Here is a 16,315-nt window from a genome sequence, read left to right as displayed (position 1 = left end):
TTTTACATTTTAAGTCTAAGAATAGAGCTAAAGTTCATAATAAATTTATTGTTAGTTTATTTCTATAATTTATAAATATAAACTTCTCTAGTGTTCAAAAATATTCTTTAACGTGGAAAGTTATCACATACTTTGGAGACTATTGGTCTGAAGTTACTCTGTAATCTGTTCCTTGAATACATCCATGGCCCTTTTTCTTATCTCAGCTCTTCCTCTGCTGTTTGCCTTTTTGCTCATTTCCTGAAGATGTTAGAGGGCCGCTGCCTTTGCCTGTGCCCTGGCCTTGTGTTCATGAAGAACACAGTGTTACTCTTTATCCAACAGCTGTTCTTCCTCAGTGAAGCTCAAAATAGAACTAGTTTTGCTTCTCATTTAATATATTATGTGTGTACTTTAACAATAGTGCTTGTAACATATTACTGCAAGTTTTCTTACCAGATTATATGCTTCTTGAATACAGGATGATTTTTAATAATCTTAGTATTTCCAAGGACTAGCATAGTTCCAGATCCATTGTGCGGGCTTGATAATTAATGCAATGGCAGAATATTTCTACTATGATTTCTCTTCTTCTCCCAGAGTATAAAGCAAAAGAAACATTCTGCAAACCAATTTGGTAATCTGTAAACAGTAATCATGGTAAGGATATGTTTCCATACATCTTCTCCCATGTCACCTTAATTTTGAACATTTCAGATTGAACAGAAATTCCAGGGATCGGTATCATTTACGGATGTGACTGTGGGCTTCACCCAAGAGGAGTGGCAGCACCTGGACCCAACTCAGAGGTCCCTTTACAGAGATGTGATGCTGGAGAACTACAGTAACCTTGTCTCAGTGGGTAAGGTCTGTTTATTATGTAATTCTAAATGGCATTTAAAAATTTTCTTTTAAACCCTAATCCTCAATTAGGGTTAAATTAAATTATTAGATCCTCACGGTGGGATTAATGCACTTACAAAAACAGAAGGAGAAAAGGGATCTTTCTGCGTTCTCCACCATGTGAGGACACAGCAAAAAGATAGCTATTTGCAAACCGGGAAGAGAGGCCTCACCAGATTCTGACCATGCTGGCACCTTGATCTCAGACTTCTCAGCCTCCAGACTGTGAGAAATAAATTTCTGTTGTTTAACCCTCCTGGTCTGTGGTATTCTGTTATAACAGCCCGAACTGACTAAGGCATCAACTAATAATAAATGCCTGAGAATCTTAAATCAGACCCTCATCCTGGCCACAAATTTATAATGGGAAAAAATGCTTTTAACTAAGAAACACATGGACATTCTGTAGAGTTTAATGATATTTAAGATTGGAAGTCGGGAGTCAATGTTTATTGGTCACTTTTGGGCACCAGGAAGACATTTGTATTTACTTCTCCAAGGAAATGTTCAGTGGCACTTTCATTGACCAGCTCTAGAAGCTTCCTCCTCTTCCAGAGGCCCTGAAGTCTAGGCCACCCGGTCCAAGTCCTAAATTATTTCATTTTGACAGGGTATTGTGTTACCAAACCAGAGGTGATCTTCAGGCTGGAGCAAGGAGAGGAGCCATGGATACTGGAGGAAGAATTCCCAAGACAGAGTTTTCCAGGTGAGTTAATGTGTACTGAACAAATGAATATCAGGGAATTTATTAGTCCAGAGGTTGACAACTTTAAAATGTTTTTTGAAGAATATCACATTAGAGAGTCTAATCCTTATAAGTGACTTAAAATACTGATATTTTGAATCACACCTCCAGATACCACTGTTACAAAAAATGTTCTCCTTTTGATTCACTTTTTGAATATTCATCATTCTTAGATTTGTCAGTAGTCCAGTTTTTGCCCATCTCATCTTTACTCTTGTTTTTCTTGGTTACTCTATGATTCTCAAAGCAATTTCAGTTGCCTGCCTTACTACCTCCATTGCTCTGCATTCCTGTTGTTATTGGCCATTTTTTGACTTAAATAATTTTTGAGTACCTGCTATACTGTAAGAGCTGAGTGTAGTGTGAAAAAAATAATGTGTCTTAATGAGTTTATAGAAGTAGTGTTGTTAATGGCCACAGGTATGTGAAAAGATGCTCAACATCACTAATCATTAGGGAAATGCACATCAAAACCACAATGAGATATCACATCACACCAGTTAGAATGGTTAGCATCAAGAAAACAAGAGTTAAGATGTGTTGGCAAGGCTGTGGAGAAAAGCGAACCCTTGTACACCATTGGTTAAGATGTAAATTGGTTCAGCCAGTTTGGAAAACAGTATGCAGGTTCTGCAAAAAATTAGAAATAGAACTAGAATATGACCCAGTATTTATACTTCTGGGTTGTATACCCCCCCAAAATGAAAACAGGATATTGAAGAGATATATGCATTCTGATGTTTATTGCAGCATTATTCACAGTAGCCAGGGTATGGAAACAATCTTAGTGCCCATCAACAGATGAATGGATAAAAAAGATGTGATGTGTACAATATGTATACACAGTGGAATATTATCTAGCCACAAGAAAAGGAGGTCATCCTGCCATTTGCAATACGGATGGACTTTGAACACATTATGCTAAGTGAGATAAGTCAGATAGAGAAAGACAGGTTACTATATGATATTACTTATATGTGGAGTCTGAAAAAGCCAGACTCTTAAAAACAAGAGAGTGACGTGGTGGTTACTAGAGGATGAAAGATGAGGAAATAGGACATGCTATTTAAGGGTACCAACTTGTAATCAGTAAATAAGCCTTAGAGAGCTAATGAACAGTATAGTGAATAGAGGCAACAGTATGGTATTATAATCATCAAATTTGCTAAGAGACTAGAACTTAATTCTTCTAACTACTAAAAAGAAATGATAATTATGTAACATGATAGTTGTGCTAATTATTGCTACAGTGGCAGTCACAGTATAGCTTATAAATTTGTCAAGGTAACATGTTGTACACCTTAAATTTATAAAGTTATATGTCAAATATATTTTAATTTTTAAAAAAGTAGTGTTTTGATTTACATTTCCCTGATGATTAATGATGTAGAGCACCTTTTCATGTACTCCGTGGCCATCTGCATGTCTTCTTTGGAAAAATGTCTATTCATATCCTCTGCTCATTTTTAAATCAGATTTTTTTTTTTGCTATTGAATTGTATGAGTTCTCTATGTATTTTAGATATTAACCCTTTATCAGATACATAGTTGTAAATATTTTCTCCTGTCAGTAGGTTGCTTTTTTCATTTTGTTGATGGTTTCCTTTTATGTGCTAAAGCTTTGAAGTTTGATGTAGTCCCACGTGTTTATTGTGCTTTTGTTGACTTTGCTTTTGGTTTCAAATCCAAAAAAAAAAAAAAAATCATTGCCAAGACCACTATCAAGGAGCTTATTACTGCCTATATTTTCTTCTAGGAGCTTTATGGTTTCAGGTTTTATGTTCCCATCTTTAATTCATTTTGAGTTAGTTTTGCATGTGGCTGTACAGTTTTCCCAACACCATTTATGGAAGAGACTGTCATCTCCATGTTGTATATTCTTGGATCCTTTGTTTTAAATTAATTGATTATGTATGCATGGGTTTATTTGGGGGCTCTCCGTTCTGTTCCATTGATCTATGTCTGTTTTTATGCCAGTACCATGCTGTTTGATTATTATAGCTTTGTAGTATAGATTGAAATCAGGAAGTGTGATACTTCCAGCTTTCTTCTTTGTTCTCAAGATTGCTTTGGCTATTAGGAGTCTTTTGTGGGTCCATACAAATTTTAGGATTGTTTGTTCTACTTCTTTGAAAAATGCTGTTGAAATTTTGATAGGGATTGCTTTGAATCTGTAGATTACATTGGGTCATATGAACATATTAATAATATAATTCTTACAGTTCATGAGCATGGAATAACTTTCCGTTTATTTGTGTCTTCTTCAGTTTCTTTTATCAGTGTCTTATAGTTTTCAATATGCAGGTCTTTTATCTACTTGGTTAAATTTATTTTTAGGTATTTCATTCTCTTTGATGCAGTTTTAAATGGGATTGTTTTCTTACTTTCTCTTTCTGATAGTTTGTATTAATCTATAGAAAAAACAGATTTTTGTATGTTGATTTTGTATCCTCCAACTTTACTGAATTCATTTATTAGTTCTAAAAGTTTTTTGATGGAGTCTTTTCTATGTGTAATATCATGTTATCTGTAAATAATGACAGTTTACTTCTTCCTTTCTGATTTCGATGGCTTTTTTTTAAATTAATTAATTTATTTGGTTGTACCAGGTCTTAGTTGTGGCAGGCAGGCTCCTTAGTTGCAGCTTGCCAGCTCCTTAGTTGCGGCACGTGGGCTCTGCAGTTGTGACATGCAAACTCTTAGTTGTGGAATGCATGTGAAATGTAGTTCCCTGACCAGGGACTGAACCCAGGCCGCCTGCCTTGGGAGCACGGAGTCTTATCTTCTCTGGTGGGGAAGTCCCTGGATGGCTTTTATTACATTTTCTTGCCTACGTCCTCTGACTAGGACTTCCAATACCATGTTGAATAGAAGTGTCAAGAATGGGCATCCTTGTCTTGTTCCTGATCTTACAGAAAAATCTTTCCGGTTTTTATCATTGAGTATGATTTTAGCAGTGGTCCTGTCATACATGGCCTGTATTATGTTGAGGTACATTTCCTCACTACCCACTTTGTTGAGAGTTTTGATCACGAATGAGTGTTGAATTTTGTCAGATGCTTTTTTTTTCTCCATTTATTGAGATGATCATTGATTTTTATCCTTTCCTAATATGATGTATATCACATTGATTTCCAGATGTTGACTCATCCTTTCATTCCTGGAATAAATTCCACTTTATCGTGGTGTATGCTGCCTTTATTGGATTGTTGAATTTGATTTGCTAATATTTTGTTGAGAATTTTTGTGTCTGTCTTCATCAGGGATATTAGCTTGTAATTTTCTTTTCTCTCAGTGTCTTTGTCAAGTTTTAGTAACAGGGTCATGCTGGCCTTCTAAAATGAATTTGGAAGTGTCCCTCTCTATTAATTTTTTGGAAGAGTTTGAGAAAGATTGGTAATAATTCTTTAAGTGTTTGTTAGAATACACCATTGAAGCTGTCTGGTCCTAGGTTTTTGTTTGCTGGGAGTTTTTTTGATTATTGATTCAAACTTCTTACTAGTAATTGGCCTGTTAAGATTTTTAATTTCTCCCTGATTCAGTGTTGGTAGGTTGTATATTTCTAGGAATTTATTCCTTCTAGTCGTGAAATTTATTGTGGTATAGTTTTTTATAGTAGACTCTTAGCCTTTGTATTTCTGAGGTGTCACTTGTAACATCTTCTTTTTTGTTTTTGGTATTATTTATTTGAGTCTTCTTTTTCTCACCGTGAGACTGTCTAAAGGTTTCTTAATTTTGTTTATCTTTTCAAAGAACCAACTCTTAGTTTCATTGATCTTTTCTACTGTATTTTTAGTCCCTATTTCATTTTTATCTGCTTTAGTCTTTGTTATTTCCTCTTCTACTAATTTGGGCTTCATTCCTCCCTCTTTTTCTAGTTCTTTGAGTTGTAAAGTTAGGTTGTTTATTTGAGAGTTTTCTTATTTCTTGATGTAAGCATTGTCATTATGAATTTCCTGCTTAAAACTGCTTTCACTTCATCCTGTGAGTTTTGGTCTGTTGTGTTTACATTTTCATTTGTCTCAAGATAGTTGTTTTTTCTCCTTTGAATTCTTCTTTGACTCATTGGTGTTCACTGGCATTTTGTTTAGTCTCCAAATATATGTGAACTTTCCAATTTTCTTCTTGTAATTGGTTTTTTTAATTCTGTATCATTGTGGTTGGAAAAGATGCTTGATATGATTTCAGTCTTCTTGAATTTGTTAAGACATATTTTGTGGGCTAACACATGATCTATCCTGGAGAATGTTCCTTGTACATTTGAGAAGAATGTGTATTCTGTTACTTTTGGGTGGAATGTTTTGTGTATATCTGTTAATTAATCTGGTCTGATATGTTGATTAAGTCCACTGTTTCCATATGGATTTTCTGTCTGGATTATCCATTGACAAAAGTGGGATATTATCCCTACTCTTATTGTATTGCCATCAGTTTCTCTCTTTAGGTCTCTTAATATTTCCTTTATATTTAGGTGCTGCTGTGTTGCGTGCATAAATATTTACAAACATTATATCCTCTTTGGGATTGAATCCTTATGATCTGTGTTGGTTTCAATGCATTAGATAAAATAGCCTCTCTTCTCTCTTGAAGGAGTAGTCTCATGTAAGAGATATGTTTTACTCTTCAACTCTGCCCTAGCTCTTGGTTGTCCTTTAAAACTTTCCTATTGTCTAAACAGCCTAATTTATTTTTAGTGGCTCCCAATATGTGAGGGTGTTCCAAGACCTATCAGTGTCCCAAAGCAGAGGATCTCACTCAGAATCTAGATTGCGGCTGATTGGAGGCCAGACCCTCAGGCAGTACCTTTTAAAGAGTGCAGATATATAATTCTGTGGGACCACAGGTATAAGCCTTGCTAGCCACCAGAGCCAGGTGATCTTAGAGGTGTCTCTCTAAGATTGTAGCAGTTGCAACAGTCAGGGTACAAGACTAGTGTGGAAGTTCCTTTCTGGAAGATACCCATGAGCTGGAGTGAGGCACGGAGGGTGCAGAGAAGTCACCCTCCAGGTGGAGTGAGTTAGGAGAGCACAGAGTTGCCACTCATTTACTGTTTTCAAATGATAAACCTACCTTGCTTTAGAGGGGTAAGTTCCACGTGGTCATCCTTTATAATCCTTTTTATACGTTACTGGATAAAATTTGATAGTGTTTTGTTGAGGATTTGTGGGTCTTCAATACTCATAGTATGTTGATCTTAGTATTCTTGGATATTGATCTGTAGTTGTATCTTCTGATGTTTGGTTTTGGTACCATGGTAATATTGGGCTCATAGAATGAGTTAGGAAGTGATCTTTTCCGTTTTTTTGAATAATTAATATTAATTATTTTCTAAGTGTTTGGTAAAATTCACCAGTGAAACCATCTGAACCTGAGCCCTTTTATGGGAAGTTTTAAAATGACTAATTCAGTGTTTTTACTTGTTATAGGTTTTTCCAAATTTTTCTGTTTATTCTTGAGTCACTTTCTGTATTTTTTCCTAATTTCAGGAATGTTTGCCTTTCATTAAAGTTATCTAATTTGTTGGCATATAATTGTTCATAACATTTCTTTACAATTATTTTTGGTTTTGTAATGTATAAAATATTATAATTTTGTAATGTTAGTATATTATATCCCTAGTGTATATACCATCTTTCATCTGTAATTAGTAATTTGAATCTTCTCTGTCAATCTAACTAGGGATTTGTCAGTTCTGTTAATCCTTTCAAAGAATTATCTATTTTCTTTCTATTCTCTGTTTCATTAATTTTTACTCTAATCTCATTTCCCTCCTTCTGCTTGCCTTGAGTTTGTATTGCTTTTTCCTCCCCCTGTTTTTCTAAGGTAGAGGGTTATGTTATTGATTTGAGATCATTCTCCTTCAATAGTGTTATTTGCAGGCGTAAATTGCCCTATAAGTACTGGTTTACATGTGTCTCATAATCTTGGTATGTTTTGTCTTCATTTTTACTCATCTCAAAGTATTTTTCTAATTTCCCTTGTTTACTGCTTTTTTGACTCTTTTATGTAGGGATGTGTTATTTAATTTGCTCCTATTTGTGAATTTTCAAAATTCCTTTGTATCGTTGATTTGTAATTTCCTTCCATCATGCTGGCAGAATCTTTTTACATTTATTCTGGGGAATGTTTCATGTGTACTTTTGAAGAATGTGTATTCTGCGACTTTGGGGTGGAGTTTTGTATTTATGAACGTTAGATCTGGTTGCTTTATAGTGCTATTCGTGCCTTCCTTTTTGTTTGTTTGGTTTTTCTTCATATTCTGCCCGGTTATTTTATGCATTACTGAAAGTGGGATATTAAACTCTCTAATTATTATTGTTGATGTGTGTGTTTCACCTTTCAATTCTGTATTCACTTCATGCATTTTGAAACTGTGTTGTTAGCAGCATACATGCGCTTAGATTTATGTCTCCTTTATCAGCTAACTTTTTATCATTATATAATGCTCCTCCTTATCTCTAGTAACATCTTTTATGGTAAAGTGTATTTTGTCTGATATTAGCATAGCCACTCTAGCCTTATAGATGTTGTATACTTGTTATATGTTTTTCTGTTTTTAAAATTTTTGATCTATTTGTAGCTTTGAATATAAAGAGTATCTCTTGTAGACAGCATGTGTTTGGATTCTCACATTTTATTCAACCTGACAATTGCTGTCTTTTTACTGGATTTTTCAGTGCATTCCAAATTTGTTATTATTCATATAGTTGGATTTACACCTGCCGTTTTACTTTTTGGTGTTTACATGTGCCTTTTTGAGCCTGTGTTCTTTTTATTACTGCCTTCTTTTTTATCAAGTGGGTATATTTTAGTATAGCATGTTGATTCCTTTAATGATAATTTTACTTAAAAAATTATTTTCCTAGTGGTTGCTGTAGGATTTACTTAATAAATTCTTACCTTTTCAGAATGACTTCAGGTTTATACTACCTTACCTCCAGTGAGGTATAGAAACGTTACTCATATATAGCTCTATATTTTCTTTTCTCTTTTTGTGTTATTACTTTTGTACATAGTACATCTGAATATGCTTAAATCCCAACAATACATTGTTGTACTTATTCCTTTCTATAATTTGAAGTTTCTTAAAGGGACTGAGACAAGAATGGATAGCAAGTATGTATTTATGGTCTGTTACATTAACTTGCTTGTTCACCATTTCTGCTTCATTTGTTCCTGTGGATTCACATTACCATCCAGGGTCATTTCCTTACTCCAACATGGCTTTGTCCCTCTGCCTCATTTTGCTTTATTGTCAAATATGTTACATTTTTATATGCTACAGGCCCAGCACTACAATACAATTACATACATGCTGCCTTGGTAAAATTGTTAGGAGAAGAAATTTGCCTTTATACCATCCTTTAAAATTACATAATTACTTTTACCTACAATCTTTGTGGATTTGAACCAGTGACTAGGATCACTTGCTTACAGTCTGAAGAATTTATTTCTTGTAAGGCTGGTCTAGTAGCAGTGGATTCTTGTTCGGTTTTTTGTTTTTGCTTTCTTTCAGTTTTTTAATTTGTGGATTTATTTCATCTTCAGTTTTCAATGTTTCTGCTATTTTGGTTGGCAGATTTTTTTACCCCAGCACACTGAATATGTCATCCCACTTCCTGGACTCTGTTGTTTCTGATGAGAAGTCAGGTGTTAATCTTATTGGAGTTCCTTGTATGTTAATAGTTGAATTTCTCTTGATGCTTATGAAGTTTTGTATTTGTTTTTTAAGTATTTTTACCTCCTGCTTCTTGGCGTGGATCTCTGTGTTTACCCATTTGGAGTTTATCTTGTTGAATTTGCAGATTAATATTTTTCTTTACGTTTGCAAGATTTTTGCCATCATTTCATTGAATATTTTTTCTGCTCCTTGCTCTTTTTCTCTTCTTCTGGTAACTCCCATTATGAATGTTAATGTAGTTAACAGTGTCCTTCATTTACCTGAGGCTTTTGTTCATTCTCTTTTCTCTCTGTTCTTTAGATTGCATTTTGTTGATTGATCTATCATCAGGTTTACTAATTCTTCTTCCTGTAAGCTTCAGTCTACTTTAGAGCCCTTCCAGTGAATTTCTGTTGCAGTTATTATAAATTTCAAATCTAGAATTTTAATTTTGTTCTCTCTCTTTATTCTTACTCTCTATGTGACGAGGTGTCTTCATACCAATATTTACTTCCTTAGGTTTGGTGGTTTTTTGAACATATTTATAATAGCTGTTTTGAGGTCTGCTAAGTCCAGTATCTGCATCCTCTCTCAAGCGGTTTCCATTCTTTCTAGTTCTGCTATTTTTCCACTATATGTGGAATTTTCCTGTTTCTTTGTATGTCTTATAATTTTAAAAATACTTTAGATAATACTTTGTACCTACCCTCATGGTGATTCATTCTTTCTCTGCAGAGCTTGTTATTTTTGCTTACTTATCAATATTTGTTTAGTGACTTGGCTGGACTATTTGAGTGAAATCTTTTTCTCCCACAGTGTGCTGTCTCTGATGTCACTTGTCACAGAGCTCTGCCTTGGGCATATACACTGTTCTTAGAATGACAATGATGTTAACAGAGTACTCATTGAGTGTCTCAGTGATGGTTAATTTTACATGTCAACTTGAGTGGCTGAAAGGATGCCTAGGTAGCTGCTAAAACATTATTTCTAGATGTATCTTGGAGGGTGTTTCTGGAAGCATTAGCATTTGATTCACTAGACTAAAGAGATCCACCCTCACCAACGTGGGCATCATCCAGTCTTTTGGGGCCCAAATGGAACAAAAAGACAGTTGAAGGGCACATTGTTTCTTTTTGAGCTGGGATGTCCATCTTCTCCTGCTCTCAGACATCAGAGCTCCTGGTTCTTGGTCTTCAGACTCTGAGAGTTATACCAGCAGCCCCTTAGTTCTCAGGCCTTTGACCTCAACTGGGAGTTATACTATGGGTTCCCCTAGTTCTCAGACCTTTGGACTAGGGAATTATCACTGGCTTCCCTGGTTCTCTATCTTGCAGACAGCAGATGTGAGACTTCTTGGCCTTAACTGCATAAACTAATTTCTTTTAATAAGCCTCTCTTTCTCTCTCTGTATCTATCTGTAGATAGATATATACATGTATGTATATATCTATATGTATCTCCTGTTGGTTCTCTTTCTCTGCAGAATCCTGATTAATATAATCTCTTTCTCTGATCTCTTTGTTAACTTGTCTGCCTCTGTTGGTATCACACCTTGCATTTAGCCTCCTCTGCTAATTGTTGTGTTTTGGTTTTTTTCCTGTCCCTTTCTTTTTTTCTTGGAGTATAATTGCTTTACAATGTTGTGTTAGTTTCTGCTGTACAGTGACGTGAATCAGCTATATGTATACGTGTATCCCCTCCCTCTTGGAACTCCCTCCCTCCACCCCCAATCCCACCCATCTAGGTTGTCACAGAGCACCAAGCTGAGCTCCCTGTGCTATACAGCAGGTTCCCACTAGCTATCTGTTTTACACATAGTAGTGCATTTATGTCAAACCTAATCTCCCAATTCATCCCACCCTCCCCTTCTCCCCATGTCCACACGTCCGTTCTCTACATCTACGTTTCTTTTTTTTTTTTTGCGGCACACGGGCCTCTCACTGTTGTGGCCTCTCCCGTTGCAGAGCACAGGCTCTGGATGCGCAGGCTCTGCAGCCATGGCCCACGGACCCAGCTGCTCCCCGGCATGTGGGATCTTACCGGACCGGGGCATGAACCCGTGTCCCCTGCATCGGCAGGCGGACTCTCAACCTCTGCGCCATCAGGGAAGCCCCTACATCTACGTTTCTATTCCTGCCCTGCAACTAGGTTCATCTGTACCATTTTTCTAGATTCCACATATATATGTTAATATACGATATTTGTTTTTCTGACTTACTTCACTCTGTATGACAGATTCTGGGTCCATCCACATATCTACAAATGACCCAATTTCATTTCTTTTTATTAGCCTCTACTAATTAACTGATTGCTCTGCTGTTTCCAACAATGTCCTGCATCATATATTGCTGTACAGATTGGTCCAATTAAATTTGAGCCCCTTTCAGATGGTAGTCTTTGATGTTGCCCTTCATGTCACCATTTAGGAAATCACCTCCCAGAAAATATAAGAAAATTATTACTGTAGGAAATCTGGGTGTATGAGTGTATTTACATGAGTGTTTTTTGGTAGATAGGAACAAATCCAATAGCTTTAGATGCCTCTTCTTACTTGTCTGTCTCCCTTGTTCCTTCTGGTATATTTTTAGTTGGTCTGTGGCTTAGCTTTTTGCTCTCATGGAGCTACTAGCCTCTTAATTACTTATCACTGAAATTTCATTGTTTTCAGTGGTGACCTTAGGCTTGAACTTACCTACACTCTGTTCCACACAAAGTGAATTTTCTTGAGAAGAGCTTCTGAGTTCTCTCTTCTTATGGCCTGCCTTTATCTCTGGGTGAAAGCAGTGCACCATTGCACTGGAGCCAGGAGCTGGGACAGTGTTCTGCTTTTCTCAAAGTGACAGTGTGTTTTACCATCAGTAGGAAATGTGTGTATGTTTCTGATAGCTTGTTTTAAACATACATGGAATACCTTTATATAAAATGTTACTGAAAAACTTAAAGAAGCTTCATATTTGTGAATATGTGTATCTGGCTGATCACTGGAAGGGCCAACATCATAAAGATGTATTCCTCTCTAAATTCATGTATCTATTCAATTAATTCTAATTGGAGTTCCTATGAACTTTGTTGTGTTTGTTTTTGTTTTCAAGAAGTCGAGTTACCCCTTAAAAAATTAGAACCCAGAAAATGATTGAGATATATAATAAACCTGTGGTAATTTGGTTTGTTGGTTTGGTTCAGGGAGAGCCCAGAAGATGACCTCTCCATGTATGGGAACTTGATCTTTGGATAGATCTGGCACTGCAAATCATTGTCAAAAGATAGGATAGTTTTCTAAATTGCAGTTAATACATGTAGTGTGTTACTTACATGTATCATTACTGTGTCTCTCCACTGGGATGTAAGGTTCATGAAAGCAGAGATTTTGCCTGTTTTCTTTTCAGCTATGTCTCCACTTCCTAGAATAATACACATAGCAAATACTCAAAAATGTGATGAATGTTAGCCTCTTATAAGTTAATATAAAAATACAGCTCAATTTTTAAAAAATGGTCATAAGGCAAAGATGCAAAGCTTCATTGGTAATAGAGAAATGCATAATAAGACTAGAATTAAATACCAGTTTATATCTATTTAAATAAAAAGAATTATAGAGTCTAACAATACCAAATATTGTTTATAGTGCAGAGAAATGAATGTTTTTATTCAGTGCTATGGCCAGATCACGTCGGAAAACAATTTATTACCTTTTATAGTTGAATATACACATTCCCTTTGATCTGGTTTTATACTTATATCCTTGAGATACACTTTTATATCTCAAACTGTGATGAGGAACTGGTGTTTCTGTTTTCTTTAAAGATTTAAAATATATTATTGATAAATATTTTCATAAAACATAAAAGATACAGAGCAAAGACATACAAAATATAGGGTTTGCTTTTTTTATTACAGGCATACCTTGGATATATTGTGGGTTTGGTTCCACTAAAGCGATATATCCCAGTAAAGTGAGTCATAGCAATCTTTTGGTTTCCCAGTGCATATAAAAGTTTTATTTATACTATACTGTAGACTGTTAAGTGTGCAATAGCATTATGTCTAAAAAAAGCCAATATATGTATCTTAATTTAAAAATATTTTATTGCTAAAAAATGCTAACCATTATGTGAGCCTTCAGTGAGTTATAATCTTTTTGCTGGTGGCAGGTTTGAAATATTGTAAGAATTACCAGATGTGACACAGAGACATGAAGTGAGCAAATGCTGTTGGAAAAATGACAGTGATGCAGGGTTGCCACAAACCTTCCTTTTACAATTTGTTGCCACAAATTTGTAAAAAATGCAGTATCTGTGAATCTCAGTAAAGTGAGGCACAGTAAAATGAGGTATTCCTGTATTAGATTCAAATATAAAATTATGCTTTAAAGTTTCTGTTAAAAAAAATAATTTTCCACACCCAGCCAAGATGGAATAATAGAGACTGGATTTACCGTCCGATCTGAAACAACCAAAACCATCGGACAAAGTAAATGAAACAGAGAATTTCAAGACAGTAGTCATCAACCAACCAACGGCAGAAATTACTTACAGCCAGAAAACATAGGACTTGAGGTCTATGATAACTCTACCAGGTCACTGAACCCTGATAGAGCCTTGCACTCTCGCTAAATTAGGAATTGGAGTTGACAATCCAAAGAGATTAAAGCTGCTTACGGTTCACAGGATAGAGGACAAAATAGGCAGTAACTGCACAGAGAGAATAGTCTGGATATCTACAGTGGATTGTCCTTGAGTATTCAGCAGAATATTGATCAGCTCATATAGCGAAGAAATTAAAGAGAATTTGAAAATAACTGGAAGACACAGTGCACACCTCTCACAGAGGGCCCGGAAAAGGACTGTTCTCACCAGCCAGAGTGGAAAAAGTCATAATTCACAGAGTGTTAGGTAGAACACTTAGAAAAGTCTTGCCTCAGAGTGAGCAGCAACGCACCTTGGAATGAATACTTATTTAAAAGGCTGCAGTGCTGTGTCAGTATCAGATGGAATACATTTCAAAGCCAATGTATTTTTAAAATAATGATGAGATTAAATTTATCAAAAGAATTTAACAATCCTAGACTTTAATGCCACTATTAAAGTTTTTCAGTGTGTGAAGGAAAAACTGATACAACTTGAAGGAGACAGATCCCTAATTATAGTCAGATGTTTCAGCCTCTCTCTCCCAATAACCAATAGAAGAAGGAAATGGCAAATGAGCATAAAGATATAGTAGACTTGAACAACACTAAATAACCAAATTGACTTAATTGACAGTTATAAAGTATTCCTCCCCTCCCCAAACCAGTGGAATACACATTCTTTTTAAGGACACATAAATATTTACCAAGGTAGATTACTACATTTTTGGACATAAAACAAGTCTGAATAAATTTAAAGGGATACAAATCATTTAAATTATTTTCTCTTACCAAAATAGAGTTAAATCTAGTTCAATTAAAAATCGGTAACAGAAAGATTTGTAAAATCCCTAAATACAGTGGAACCTTGAATAACATGTGTTTGAACTGCACAGGTCCACTTATACTGGATTCTTTTCACTACATACTACAGTACTCCATGGTCCATTGTTGGTTGAATCCATGGATGTGGAACCCTGGCTATGGAGGGCTGATGGTAAAGTTACCTGTGGATTTTCAACTGTGTGAAGGGTCAGTGCCCCTAACCCCTGCATTGTTCAAGAGTCAACTGCAGTTAGAAACTCAGTAACGCACTTCTACATAACCCATGGTTCAAAGAAGAATTCAAAGGGGAAATTAGAAAGTATATTGAACTTTTAATGAAAATACAATTTGTGGGTGGGAATTCCTTGGTAGCCTAGTGGTTAGGATTCCGGGTTTTCACTGCCATGGCCCAGCTTCAGTCTCTGGTCAGAGAACTGACTGAGATCCTGCAAGCTGCATGGCACAGCCAAAAAAAAAAAGGAAAAAGAATTTGTGGGAAATTTACATATAAGATTTTTTTATATAGGTAACATAAAATTGATATAATATTTCATTGATTTCATTATTTTCCATCCAGATCTTTATTACTTCTTTTCTTTTGCTTACTTACGGATTTAATTTGCTCTTTTCAGGTTTTTTAGAGTGGAAGCCTCTAACGTAATTGATTTGGGACCTTTCTTCTTAGGCAATCAAATTAATTTTGTGTGTGTATATCTCAGAAAAATATATATGGAATTCTGTGTATGTGGCATACATGTAGTGTATTTTATATAATTAATATATAATGTAAATTTCATGCATATGGGAATATATATCCAACATACGCATGTGAAATTTGTGTTGGATAAGAAGGAAATTCTCAAATCAGTCACTTCAGCTGCTTGTACCTTAAAAATCCAGAAAAAAAAAAATCCAGAAAAAAAGAACAAATTAAACCCATAGTAAGCAGAAAAAATGAAGTAATAAAAAACAAAGTGGAAAACAATGAATAGAGAACATAGTTGAGAAAATTAGTGAAATCAAAAGCTGGTTCTTTGAGAAGACCAGTAAAATTGATAAACTTCTAGATGAAACATTATTGATATCAAGAATGGGAGTGGTGATATCACTAAAAATTGTACAGATATTATGAGGAAAAATAAGGGAGTATTGGGCCTGTAACTTTATAAATTCAGCAATTTAGATGAAATGGGCAGTTTCCTTCAAATAAATGACTACCAAAGCTTACTCCAAAGGAAATAGATAACGATTCCACAAAGAAGATCCCAGGTCCAGATGGCTTTATTAGTGAATTCTGTCAGACATGAAATAATACCAGTTCTACCTAAATGGCTTCCAGAAAATTCAGGAGGAGGCTATACTGGAAATTCATTCTTTGAGGCCAGCATTGCCCTAATACCAAAACTAGACAAAGACATTGTTAGAAAAGAAGCTACAGACCAGTGTGTATTTTGAACATAAATGCAAAAACTCTAAATAAGATTTTAGCAATTAGAAACCAAAAATATATTAAAAGACTCAACATCATGACCAAGTGGAATCAATCCTAGGAAGGCTTTTTTGACATTTGGAAAGCAGT

General features: G+C 35.3%; 1 protein-coding gene across 3 annotated transcripts in view; it reads left to right on the top strand.

Annotated features, from left to right (window-relative positions):
• The first annotated feature begins 699 nt into the window (after window positions 1–699).
• Window positions 700–16,315, top strand: part of LOC136136114 (zinc finger protein 33B) — a 29,696-nt gene continuing 14,080 nt past the window's right edge. The window contains exons 1-2 of one of the 3 annotated variants that reach the window (XM_065894053.1): window positions 700–841; window positions 1,493–1,588. In XM_065894053.1, coding sequence (XP_065750125.1) covers window positions 808–841; window positions 1,493–1,588 — 130 coding nt within the window. In that variant the 5' untranslated portion in view covers window positions 700–807. Of the gene's footprint in view, window positions 847–1,492; window positions 1,589–16,315 lie in introns of all 3 variants that reach the window. The other 2 variants (XM_065894052.1, XM_065894054.1) reach the window with 2 other exon arrangements.

Source organism: Phocoena phocoena, chromosome 16 (genome assembly GCF_963924675.1).
Source record: "Phocoena phocoena chromosome 16, mPhoPho1.1, whole genome shotgun sequence".
Classification (NCBI taxonomy): Eukaryota; Metazoa; Chordata; class Mammalia; order Artiodactyla; family Phocoenidae; genus Phocoena; species Phocoena phocoena.
This window is presented reverse-complemented; position numbering and strand designations above follow the sequence as displayed.